General features: G+C 36.6%; 2 protein-coding genes across 2 annotated transcripts; one reads left to right on the top strand and one right to left on the bottom strand.

Moving 5' to 3' along the window:
• The first annotated feature begins 6,484 nt into the window (after window positions 1–6,484).
• LOC111898178 (leucine-rich repeat receptor-like tyrosine-protein kinase PXC3) lies at window positions 6,485–9,902 on the top strand. Its single transcript, XM_023894098.3, has 2 exons — window positions 6,485–9,265; window positions 9,373–9,902. The coding sequence occupies exons 1-2, from the start codon at window positions 6,742–6,744 to the stop codon at window positions 9,681–9,683; spliced, it is 2,835 nt and encodes a 944-aa protein (XP_023749866.1). The 5' UTR covers window positions 6,485–6,741; the 3' UTR covers window positions 9,684–9,902.
• A 320-nt stretch (window positions 9,903–10,222) lies between these two features.
• Window positions 10,223–12,834, bottom strand: LOC111898179 (dihydrolipoyllysine-residue acetyltransferase component 5 of pyruvate dehydrogenase complex, chloroplastic). The gene is made up of 6 exons (XM_023894099.3): window positions 11,787–12,834; window positions 11,381–11,572; window positions 11,084–11,171; window positions 10,763–10,833; window positions 10,585–10,668; window positions 10,223–10,482 (listed from the first exon to the last, which is right to left on the bottom strand). Exons 1-6 carry the CDS (start codon window positions 12,651–12,653, stop codon window positions 10,378–10,380), a joined length of 1,407 nt encoding a protein of 468 aa, XP_023749867.1. The 5' UTR covers window positions 12,654–12,834; the 3' UTR covers window positions 10,223–10,377.
• Window positions 12,835–13,219: the final 385 nt, after the last annotated feature.

Below are 13,219 nucleotides of genomic sequence, written 5' to 3'. Positions count from 1 at the left end.
TTTCTATCGTTTTTCTAATATGCATGCAAGCATATATATTTATACTGAACCCTATCAAGCTCTCGGTTGGACAGGCCCAAACCGGAGTTACAAAACTGGACTAATAAGCGAGCCCAATGGACGCAATACATAACAAAACGCTACCCAACAGGGGGTACCATGGAGAACGTGGTTCGACACCTTGGGGTGGAGCAGCCGCCTCATTTGGGGTATCATTACCCAATTTGCCCGAGGTGGACGGAGTATCAAGGACATGGAGGCGCCTCATTTGGGGTATCATTACCCAATTTGATCATTTAGTTTTACTTATTTTAGACTTGTTTGGTTTGTTTTTATTTTGTTTTTAAATTTGTTTGGATTGTAAGACTTTAAGATATTATGTTACTTTGCTCTTCTGTGGTTGTTAGTTTTCAGTTTGCTAAGGAGTCTTGGGGAAGGAACAAGGTCGAGTCAAGATTCGTGTTCATTTAGGCAAATATCGTTCAAGTTTGGAAGTTGGAAGTCGAAACCCACAATTGGAAATAAGCGTGGGGTGAGTCGAGAGAGAGGTTATGGTTAGAAAAGTCGTCAAAATACACTGCATTTAGAAGCGTCTTAATTCGTTAAGATGTTGAATTGAGTATATACATTTACAAGGAAGAAGGCAGTTTTAATTCTGGTTTACCCAGAATTCATGTCGTGACCCAATATTTCTCACGTCGTGAACAAGGTTTCAAGGAAAATCATAATGCGCGCTTAAGCGACTTCACGTCGTGAGCCTGTATTCATTCACGTCGTGAGTTGTAAATTTCCACCATATTCATTTTGTTCTGTTCTTATTCATTACACGGAATTACTACCATTCCTTATGACACTTTTGTGACGATTCGATGGGCTGTTTTCTCTAATATACAATGTGGCGTATGCTTTCCTACATTGTCTACACAATTTGGAGGCTTGCACCATTCTTTTTGAAGATTGAAGTTTTGTTTGATGGTTGGTTTCGCAAGATCAAGTCCAAGTTCTTATTTTTGAAGAGGTCCAATATTCGAAATGCATATTTCAACCACACTTTTGGAGATGTTCACGCCACTATCCTAGGGGAGTCGGTTCTTTTTTTCTACCTTCTCTTAATTTTTATATTAATTTAAGCATACAATGAGGGCATTGTATGAAATAAGTGTGGGGTAGGGGGTAGAAAAAGTAAATTGCTAGATAATTTGGTAAATTTTAAAATTTTTATTAATTAGATCTAGTAGTAATAATTTCAACTGCACTTGCTAGTGTAATGATCCGATAAGAGCTCAAATGTTTAGTTGAGTCGATATACGTTATAATGCATTTGTGGCCTCCCTTATTTTAGTAAAATCATGGAACAAAAACATGACCCTGCTTAGTTTGAGGAATGCAAAATGTTTAGCAGCCTGAACCTGAAATGTATCCAGGAAAGATATGTCTTAACCGATAAATGTTGAAGTTAAGCGCCCCTGCTTAAGCATGTAGGTTTTTGAATGAAAACAAAGTGAGTTATACATGTAAAAAAGAGAGAAATTACCAAAAAAAATTTTGAAGAATTTTGGAACTATCAAAGTATGAAGATCAAAGATCAAAGTTCTAAAGAATTAAAATTTGAAGATGCTAAAAATCATTAAAGATGTGAATTCAATGAAGTTAAAGGTTAAACATCAAAGAAAAGAAGAATTCAATATCTCCAAGTTGTGGTATCTTCTAAAAAGTTGTAATTCTCTAGTTTATGTATGCTTGGATAGCTTTACAAAAATATCTTGAGGTTAGAAAGTTTTCTGAGGATGGATTCGGAGGGTTGCATAAAATGAGCCTTGTTCGAAAAAAGTGGGTAATTGTTTATGAAGATTGTGAGTATTCAAAGTATGGGGGTCATTTAGGAAAAAAAAATTAGACACAAACGCATGCGTTGAGGTCTTGGCATAATGGTTGAGCTGGAATTGGATTGTTCTATGTAATGCTAGTGATGAAGGTTTAAGTTTAAATAAGTAGATTTGCTTGAGGGCAAGCAAAGCCTAAGTGTGGGGTATTTTGATATTGTCATATTTATACATAGTTTGTTTGCATAGAATTATGGTACTTATAAGGATAAAATGTTATTTACAGCCAAAATAAAGCATTTTAGAAGGAAGGGACCAGAAATGACAATGCTTGGAACTTTGGGGGACTTGAAGAAAAGATGAACGAAAACACCCAAAAAAGACGTACTCTCGACGTGAACAGTTGATGGTTCACGACGTGAGTAAAGAGAGATAGAAGATAAGCATCCGGGTGAAGGAATCCTTGTCGATCACGATTACCTCGAGTTCACGACGTGAGTTTTAAATTCTGACGACGTGAACGATAAATTTGAAGAGAATATAAATATCTTTGCCCATTACGATTTGAGGGACTTTTGGCTGGCTTAGAAGGGTTCATGGAGAAGAAATTCAGAGGAAAAGAAGATTTGGAAGGTGGTTTTAACACCAAGGAAGAAGAAGTTCATAATTTGGTTTATAGATTGGTACACTTAAACATGTCTTTGATTATAGTTTTTGTTTTTTAGTTGTTAGTATGTTCAGCTTAATCTAGCTGCTTCTGTTAGCTAGATGAAGCTGGAACTCATGGTTTTAATGCATTAGATTTAACTTTACTTGTTGGTGATACGCTTGTGTTGATTGATTTTACCTAGCATGCTTTAATTAATTATTTGATTGCTTTAAATTCTTGTTCTATGTTGTTAGTGAACACAAATCTGCATGAATCTGAATACCTAATAATATAGTGAACACTAGTTTATTAGAGCTAAGATCAAACTAATCTTAGATAAGTAATTGAATCATTGAATTAAGACGTGTTAGAGAACTCTTATTATGACCAGTGGCGGACGCAAACTATTTTAGTAGAGGTGTCCCTCGTACTTCAAGTGGGTGCACCTAATAGAAAAAAATTACACTACGACCCGGAAATTGAGCAGTGGCCCGGGACCCCCAATTCTCCACATAGGTTTGCCACTGATTATGACTGTAATTGTATTTTGATTAATCAATCTTTCATGGCTCCAATTTTATTTAATAATTGATTATGTGTTAACTATTGTGTGACCATACATAAATTTACATGAATTGATTAATAATTAGTATATTTAGAGCTAAATTGCTAATACTTCTTTAATTGGTAACCAACAATAATAGTCATAGCTAATGTATAACCATTGAGTGAAAGCAGATTCGAACTAACAAAAGTGTTTTGTTTATTGATCGAGTTTTTGTTAAAGAATTAAGTTCATCTAGACTTGAAAAATTAGATAAAAACCCTTCTTTTGTTAGTAATTAGGTTAGTTTAGTAGTAAATAAATTAATTAGTCAACACCGTTCCCTGTGATCGACACCCGAATTACCAAACTATTCTATAATTCGACTAGGTACACTGCCAAGGTGCATTTTAGTTAGTTAAGTTAGTTAGGTTATAAATTATAAAATTAGTGGATACTTTCGTGCACATCACAGATCTTGAACAATTCTAACGATTGTGTATGTATTCATTTTCAGGTTCATAAGTGTTTTGTGGGTTTACATATCTGATTGTTAGTTTTAGAAATATGATTATTCAGTTGTTCTGCAGTGTTTATGTGTCAATTTATGTTGACCTTGTTAAATCTGAGTTTTGTGTGCCATATTTGATCTTCATATGTTTATGAAAAACTGAGATTGGTTGTTGTGTGTGTGTTTGTATTGAAGTTGGTTCCCAGGTCTTCATCTTGTTCATCTTTATATATGTGTGTATAAATCAGGAAGAGAAATAGATGGTGAGAGTTTACAAATATGATATTTCTTGAGTAGGATGAGTTTGGCTGGTGGTGCCGTGTTGGTGGTGGTGGTCTTTTGTTGTAAGCATTTTAAGAGGGAGAAAAACAAATAAGTGGATGAGTTTTATTTTTAATTGTTTTTTAACTGCATGTAATAAAAGAAAAATAATAAAAGGTAAATCCGTTATTATAAAAAATTTCAAATTTATTTTTATCAAATTTACAACAAAATAAAAATTTTGGATCTCTCGTGTTAGTTAAAAGGATAATTAGCCATGTCTTTATGAAATAAGATTATATTAAAATACTATTATAATTATAAATTATAAATATTTAATATAGTAATATAGAATTAAAAAATGCAATTTTTATATATACCCCTACATGTGAGTGTAATAGTGATTGTGCATCCTTCTTATATGACACTAGATGTGAATCCTCTCTAATAAATGAATATTTTTTTGTCACTTGTCACACCTCATTCAATTTGTCAAATGTCATTTTGTGATTATTTTGAATTAATTCTTTTTCCACATGTCATTTTATGAGTTTTCGATTTTATTAAATTCCACATGTAATAATTGCAATAAATGTAATAATAAATGGATATCAATTTCATTAATAAACTTACCTTTTAATTTCAAAATTTCCAAAATTAAAGCTCATTGATTCTTTTGTTTGTTTAACTTTAAAAGATTAAAAACTTTTTCATTATAATAATTCATTATTTTTCTTATTTTTTTATAAATTCGAAGCTCTCAAATATTTTAACATTTATATTTAAATTTTTTTTAATTAACCCATGTAATATATTATTCTCACAACTAGTAAATAAAATACTTATAGCATATAACACACTCCTAAAAAAACTATCTAAAAACAATTATACACTCTATGCATATTTAAGAGAGACAAAATTGCAAAAATGGTCCTTGTGGTATGCATATTTTTGAGGTTTTAATCCAAATCCTGAGTTTTTTGGATTCATGGTCTTTTTGGAGTGATCTGTATGTAAAAATTATCCATCCGAAAATTAAAATGACTATAATACCCTTGGGGTATTTACTTTTCATTTTTTTAAATTTAATATTTATTTATTTATTTTAACAATTTAAAAAATAATAGAGGCCCATCTCTCTCTCTCTCTCTCATACCTAATTTCCCCCACCACATCTTCGTCTTCTTGTTTCCACCTGCATGCAGCAGCAAAAAGAGAAAAAAATTCCCTGAATTCCCTGAATTCTCCCAAATTCGAAGTAGCTTGTATGTCGTTTTTTAGTTCAAGTTATCATAGTTTTCATTTGCTCCATCAGAGTCATCCATATTCTGATGTGAAGATGAAGGTTGGTGATAGAGCTTATGAAGATGGTGGTTTGTTGCGATGAAGGGTGAAGGTTGTCGATCTTTCAAGTTGTCGCAACCCCAAATCCATTTGCTCAACAAACCCCTACCAAGATGCGGATTTGTTTCTTTCAAGGAGTACTCGTTTGACCCACCGGAAAACAACCCTACACGGCCACCGCCCCCACCACCACCGCGTACAACATATTATGTCCATCACCATCTCTCAAGAAACTAACAATTGAAACTGAAACATCAACACAATTGTCTTTAAACTCCGACCAATCCCATCTCGATCCTTACATTTGTGATTCACTGCCTCCCAAATTTGGCCCAGAATCCTCATCGCCGCCACCTCAATCGTCGTCGCCTATTTGATGTTTAACAACCAACAGTCTAAGGTTCTTTTTGGAACCGATCTAGATGCTTGTTACACCTACCCCTTGCTTTCTCAAGGCGTTTGCTTTGAGCCTTCAATCGATGGAGGATTCTATTAAATGAGTTCTTACAGGTGAAGAACATATTTCGAGTTGTGAAAGGATAATCTCTATTACAGATCTGTTCTTCTTTTTAGATGAATCTAGAACAAATTTTTGAGGGTTGGATCCAACATCTGCAACAGTTTATGTTCTTCAAGCTTTGTGGATTGAGTGGGGGTTTGATGTTCTTACAAATTGTTGGGGTAGAAAGGAACCGATCAAGTGTTTGCTGAACGTATTTTTAAAGGAGAAATTAAATATCCTTCTACCTTTTAATCCTACCAATTCTCATATCCATTTAAATGATGACATGTGTCATATTAGTATCCTAAAATATTATTAAATCTCATTAAATAAGCATTAAATGTTACACATGTCATCATTTTATTGGGTATGAGGATATGTAGGAACAAAAAATAGAAGTATATTTAATTTCCCTTTTTAAAGAGATGAAGAAGAAAAAATGAAGTAGAGAGAGAGGTGGACATTCTATTATTTTTTTTTAATTGTTAAAATAAATAAATAAATATTAAATTTAAATAAAAAAAAAGAAAAATAAATACCCCAAATATTATAGTCATTTCAATTTTAATTTTCGGAAAACCTAATTTTACATACAAAACACTCCACAAGACTATAAATCACAAAAATTTGGTTACTGCGTGTACAATTTTTTCAATTTTGTCTTTTAAGAGAAAAAAGTTACATCATTGCTTTTTACGATCATAAGCCCGATCCCACCGTACCCCGCTGGCTGTTGGTATGAAAGGGTAATAAGGTTTGGCAAAATTTTCCACAACGTATTTAATATGGTTGGGTCCATTTATAGTAGTCAATGGTCAACGGGGCCCTTTCTTCCTAAACTTTTTAGTTTTTAGACTGCAACATGCACAGTGGTTTGGCTGGTTTGACAGAAAGTCATTAGTCCATTCCACTGCCATTTTCCATACGCCATTCACAAATATTCCACAACTCCGGTCGTCTTCCGGTCAACCCTCTCTGCTTTTCTTTCATGTAAATAAGAAAAACTCAGCATCTTCATGGTTATTTCCTTACGCACGAAGCACAAACGCTGATATATGTTTAGAAGATTCATGACACTTTAGAACACCCACACCCACACCCACAAACATGAGCAGGTATCTACACATACTCCCAGTCTTCGTCTTCTTCTTCATTGTTCAGTATGCTTTCTGTCAGTTACCATCGACTCAGGTGACCACCATGAACAAACTCCGGGACCTGCTACAGAACAACAGTAATTCCAAATGGAATTCTTCGCAAGACTCAACAAACCCATGTTCTTGGACAGGCGTTTCCTGCGCTCCAAACAATTCCTCCGTCACCTCGCTTTCTCTCTGTTCTTTCTCAATCTCTAACGACGATGATTCTTGGTCCTCTCTTGTTTGCGATATCAAAACATTGCAGTCTCTTAATCTCTCCAGCAATCAGCTGACCTCAATCCCACAACCAATCTTCTCTTCTTGTGGTGGTTTGAAAGCCCTTAACTTTAGCAACAACAATCTGAATGGGCCGTTGCCCAGTTTCCAGGGTTTTCGTTCTTTAGAGGTTTTAGACCTTTCTCGTAATTCGTTCGAGACCTCTATTGATTCACAATTGAATGGCTTGAATGAGCTTAAAAGTTTAAGCCTTAGCGGAAACAAATTCACAGGGTCTATTCTTACTAAGCTAGGCAATTCAACTCTTCTTGAGGAGCTTCAGCTCTCCTTCAATTGTTTCGTAGGTAATATTCCTGACGGAATTACCAACTATAAGAATCTTACTCTTCTTGATTTGGGTGGCAATAATCTCACCGGGATCATTCCTTCTCGTATTGGTGAACTCTCCAATCTGCAACTCTTAGTTCTCTCTGCCAATAACCTCACTGGTGAAATTCCTCAGTCGATTTCCATGATCACAACTCTAAAGAGGTTTGCTGCGAATCAGAATGAATTCACAGGTGTAATTCCACAAGGAATTACTAGGTATCTCAGGAATCTAGACCTGAGTTATAATCAGATGGGTGGGTCAATTCCGGCGGACCTTTTGTCTCAAAAGGATTTGCAGACTGTCGACTTGTCTGATAATAAGTTAATTGGATCGATACCTTCCAACATGTCGACAACTTTGGTCAGATTGAGGCTCGGTAACAATAGCTTAACAGGGAAAATACCAGCATGGTCGTTCGGGAATGATATGCCATCGTTAGCGTATTTAGAGCTTGATCATAATATCTTAGGTGGGGTGATTCCTTCTGAGTTGAGATTATTTCGGAATTTGTCGCTGTTGGACTTATCAAACAATCAACTGGTTGGTTTTCTTCCTCGGGAATTGGGTAATCTTACAAAGTTAGAGGTTGTTCTACTTCAGCATAACAGAATCTCTGGAGAGATCCCAGACGAAATCAGTGAGTTACAGATTCTGGATAAACTAAATATCAGTTGGAATTCTCTGAATGGTTCTATTCCACCATCATTATCCAAGTTACAGAAGCTATCCAATCTGGACCTACAGGCGAACAATCTCACCGGCGGAATTCCTGATTCCTTTAGTTCCATGGATTCCTTACTGGAGCTTCAACTTGGGAAGAACAATCTTGGAGGTGTTGTCAGATCACTACCTACAAAGTTGCAGATTTCGCTAAATCTTAGTTGGAATAACTTTGAAGGCGGGATACCCAGGGCTCTCAACAGATTACAGTCCCTCGAAGTCTTGGATCTTTCGAACAACAAATTCTCCGGTGGGATTCCAAGTTTCCTCACTGGTATGCAAAGCTTGACACTGATACAACTTTCCAATAATCGGCTTACGGGAATCATTCCTGCGTTTCGTTCAAATGTTAACTTGTCCACTGATGGGAATAATTTGATTAATCCGACACCCGACCCTTCTGTCGTGAAAAGAAAAAAATCTGTGTCAGTGCCAGTGGGTATCATTGTGGCTTCCGCAGCAGCTGTTGTTACACTTATGATAGTTTCCATTTTGGCCCTTATACTCTCTAGAAGAATTCACAAGGTGAACCATGAAGAAAGTCAATCCTCTGAACCCGTGGTCATCAAAAGCGATTTCTTGACTGAGAATTCCATTCAAAGATTGAATCTTGACTTTACCAGGGCGATGGAGGCTGTGAGTAACCCCTCGAATATTGTTTTGAAGACGAGATTCTCTACATATTACAAGGCTGTGATGCCATCAGGGATGATGTATTTCATCAAGAAGCTTAATGGGGTTGACAAAATATTCCAAATTGGGAGCCATGATCGGTTGCAAGAAGAGCTTCGAGTTCTTGGGAAGTTGAGAAATTCCAGTGTCATGATCCCTCTTGCCTATACCTTGACTACCGAAAGTGTATATCTTTTCTATGATTACACTGAGAATGGAACTCTATATGATGTTCTTCATGGAAGTTTGGGACGTGGTTTGGATTGGAGCAATCGGTACAGTATAGCTATAGGTGTCGCTAATGGTCTGGCGTTTCTCCATGGATGCCCTTCGGGTCAAATCACCCTCCTTGATCTTTCAAGTAAATCTGTTATGCTCAAGTCCATAAATGAGCCTCAGATTGGAGATATCGAGCTTTCTAAAGTGATTGATCCTTCAAAGAGCACAGGCAATGTTTCTGCTGTTGCTGGGTCTGTCGGTTATGTCCCACCAGGTATCTTTGATGCATATTTTCTATCATTCATACATACAGTCATGTCATGTCACGTGTAAGAAAGATGATCAAAAGTCCCTAACTATAATTGTGTTTTTGGGTTTCAGAGTATGCTTACTCAATGAGGTTGACGACAGCTGGAAATGTCTACAGTTTCGGTGTGATTTTGCTTGAGTTGTTGACAGGAAAAGCAGCGGTTAGTGAAGGGTCTGAATTAGTGAAGTGGGTGTCAAGCAAGTCAAATCAAGATAACGTTGACCAAGTACTTGACTCCACTGTGAGTAGGACATCCTCAGCCGCCATTAGAGACCAGATGTTAGCAGTCCTTAAGGTTGCTTTAGCTTGTGTCAGTGTTTCCCCGGAAGAGAGACCCAAAATGAGGAGTGTGTTACGTATGCTCCTTAATGCAAGAAACTAAGACGATGGCCAGTATACTTGGTATGGTATTTTTAAGCAATATAGAACATGATACCAGCCTTTTTTTTATTATTATTTTTTTTAATACGAAGTGGGTTATTTGGATCTGTGTAAACTATACTTAGTGTGTAATTAGATTTTACTAAATACGGAGTTGTTGTCAACAACACATCTCCGCACTTTTTGTAAATATATATTAAGTGACTTATTCTTCTCAAAACCACTCACCCGTTTGGTTTAATTAGCTTTGGCATAGTCCTAATTTGATAGTAGCCTTTATAGCCATCTTGTTCATACTAGTGTTTAACTACACCAAGGCATGATGCTAATTAGACATTGTCTTTACTTAAAATAAAAAAATACAATGTACAATTGTCTAATGATTAACTTTCAAACATACTACTATTTTAGAACGCCATTTGGCAAGTGTTGGCTAAGGTTAACATAACAATGTTGTAATACTTGTTTAAAAAGTTATTTGCAAATCTAGTAAACCAAGAGTTTGGCATCTTCGTGCTGTGCTGTGCTGTGCTTATAATATTACCCAAATTTACTAACAAATGTCATTGCCATGCTTCAAAATTTTAACAAGACTCATGAATACCTTCTCCGATTGTCTAAACAAATAGCCCAACCAGATCAACCTTAAATAAGAAATAAGCACAAAAGGAAAAGGTCTTTTTCTATCACACGCACTAGAATGTTAAATCTTTAGGATCTTCAATGATCTTTGCTAGTGTCTGCAAGAACTGTGCAAGATCCGCCCCATATATTACACGATGATCCGCTGTAACATTTACCTGCAAACCCAACCCATGTAAGCAATATGTGCAAAAGACATAAATGCCCTTCTGCTCGTGTCATGTACAGCAAATGCAGCCTAAAAGTAACTGTGAGCATACCTGCATCTGGCTCTTCATGCCGATTCGACCATCCTTGGTGGCAACAACAGTGGGCTCAGATGCCCCAACAGCCATGATTGCACCCTGCACAAAAACATGATTAAAAGAACATCTGATATTGATATAGTAATGTTAATGTCCCATATGATAGAGCTTGAGGTTAAATATGGAAACTCACAGTTCCTGGTGGCAAGATGGCATCAAAGCGATCCACTCCAAACATTCCAAGGTTGGAAAGAGTAAATGTACCTGCAACAGATTAAACAAGATTTGATGAGACCATAAAAAGGATAATATTTGTGACAAATACTTGAAAATACGCTGCTATATTTCTTATATTTAACCCACAATACTATAACAAAACTTGGGAACACAAGAAAAGCATCTGGAAGTTGTTTAACATGAAAGGGTAGAGTATTTGACTCTATAAAAGCATAGAGGACATAAGATGATTTCATATAGATGTATGTTTCAAATGATTGATTATCAGAAAGTTTACCTGTGCTGTACTCTTGAGGTTGCAACTGTTTTGCCCTGGCCTTGTCCACTAATTCTTTCCACTTTCTTGATAATGAATATATATCAACCTTTAAAAAAAACAATACAACATAAAGTAAACTAAGGTGCTTTTTTTTACTTGTTGGACTTCATGAGGACAAGACTTAATCCAGTAAGCTATGTATGAGTATTCTTTTTGACTTAATTCAGAAAGAACAACTTAACATAGAAAGTCAGAAAAAAAAGACTTCCCCCATTAAGTACTAACTTAATGGGGGAAAAAAAAAAAGAAGTTCACCTTATCAGCATTCTGAAGCACGGGAGTAATCAATCCACCATCAATTGCAACTGCAACAGCAATGTTGATATTGCTGTTGTATGTAAAGCTCTTTCCATCTCTACAACTTGAATTCACAACAGGGTGTTTAGCCAATGCAAGCGCTGTAGCTTTGGCTAATAATGCTGTCATGGTCACTCCCTTCGGTTTGATCTACAAATTTACACGTAGATAATGATGGTAAAACACTTGGAAACATCAAGAAACACAAATAACTAGAGCCACAATTAGCACTTTCAACAGTTTATGTAAACTCCAAGTGCACAAAGATTCATTCAAAAATAAAACCAGAATGAACAGCAATCAAATGTTGAAGATAACAATCGATTAAAGCAATTTACAGTTCTCATAAGCTTCAAAAAGTTACCTTTTTGTAGAGAGCGTCAAGAGCATCAGTTGTGATTGTATATCCCACTCTGAAGGTAGGAACTCCAAGACTCTCAACCATGTTCCTACTGACAGCACCCTGCATTGTAGTAAATGGAACAACAGAACCCAATTCGACCCCTGGAGCTGCAGCAATCGGCTTAGCTGACTCAGCCGCGGCAGCAACGGGAACAGCAACAGAAGCAACAACGGCAGCCTCTACATCCTTGGCCACAATCCTGCCCATCGGTCCGGTACCAACCACGCCACTCAAATCAACATTCAATTCCTTCGCAAGCTTTTTCGCATAGGGAGACGCTACAATCCTCTTGCCTCCATCGGAAGCCGGGTGTGTCGAAGCCACGGCCTTCACCGGTGCCGCCTTCACTACAGTTGCGACGGCGAGAGAATCAGGTATTGTCGTTTCCGCTGGAGGAGGGGAAGGAGCAGCAGGTGAGGAAGAGGAAGAGGAAGAGGATTGTTCTTTGGCTTTGGAAATAGCTTGGGCGATTTCGTCTTCGGTTTCGGCAAGGAGGGCGATAGCGGAGCCGACGGCGGCGACACCGCCTTCTTCAACCATGATGGCAGCCAAGTAGCCATCGTAGAATGTCTCGACATCCATATCGGCTTTATCGGATTCTACAACGACAACAGACTCGCCTTTATTGAGCTTGTCGCCTTCGGATTTGACCCATGAGACGATCTTTCCTTCAGTCATGGTGGAGCTCAATGCGGGCATGAAGATCTCTCGGATCTTGGCATGGATTTGGGATTTCCGGGAGGTGGATTGTGAGATTGAAGGTATGGATTGACGGCGGAGGCCGCGAGTGGTGGGAGTGAAAGAGGAGTTGAGGAGTTGAGCCATCATTGATTGTTAAGAAAAGGCAGAGAGTTGGATCAACAAATGCAGGGGAGGTTTTTATGTATGAAATGGTTCCTCGAGAGTATCGAAAGAGGGCGGAGGTCTCAACGACCACCTTACCGGTGGACTGGTGATGAAGTGTATGTAATGTTATCGGTTTGATCGAATCACCAAATTCGCACCATTTAACTACGCTATGTTGTTTAAAAATTGATGACACATAACTACATAAGGGTGTATGTATTCAGTATTTTATTTGTATAAATAATGTTATAAGGTAATGAACCATTATTTAAATTTATATTTAACTATTTTTTTGTATATAATTTATTATTAAATTAATATTTATTGTTTTAGATAAATATTATTTTGATTGGTTATTGTAACTCTAACCAATTTACTCTTTAAAAACATTATTAATATTTTTTTGTTTTTTTATAATGAAGTAATGAACTAATGTTTAATGTTCGATGTTTTTTTGTTATTCATTTTGGACTAATAATATACATTTTAAACGTACGTGTCTCAACACTTAACACAAATAATAGACCTACAAACTTGAAACAAACGAA

The sequence above is a fragment of the Lactuca sativa genome, chromosome 1 (genome assembly GCF_002870075.4).
Source record: "Lactuca sativa cultivar Salinas chromosome 1, Lsat_Salinas_v11, whole genome shotgun sequence".
NCBI lineage: Eukaryota > Viridiplantae > Streptophyta > Magnoliopsida > Asterales > Asteraceae > Lactuca > Lactuca sativa.
This window is presented reverse-complemented; position numbering and strand designations above follow the sequence as displayed.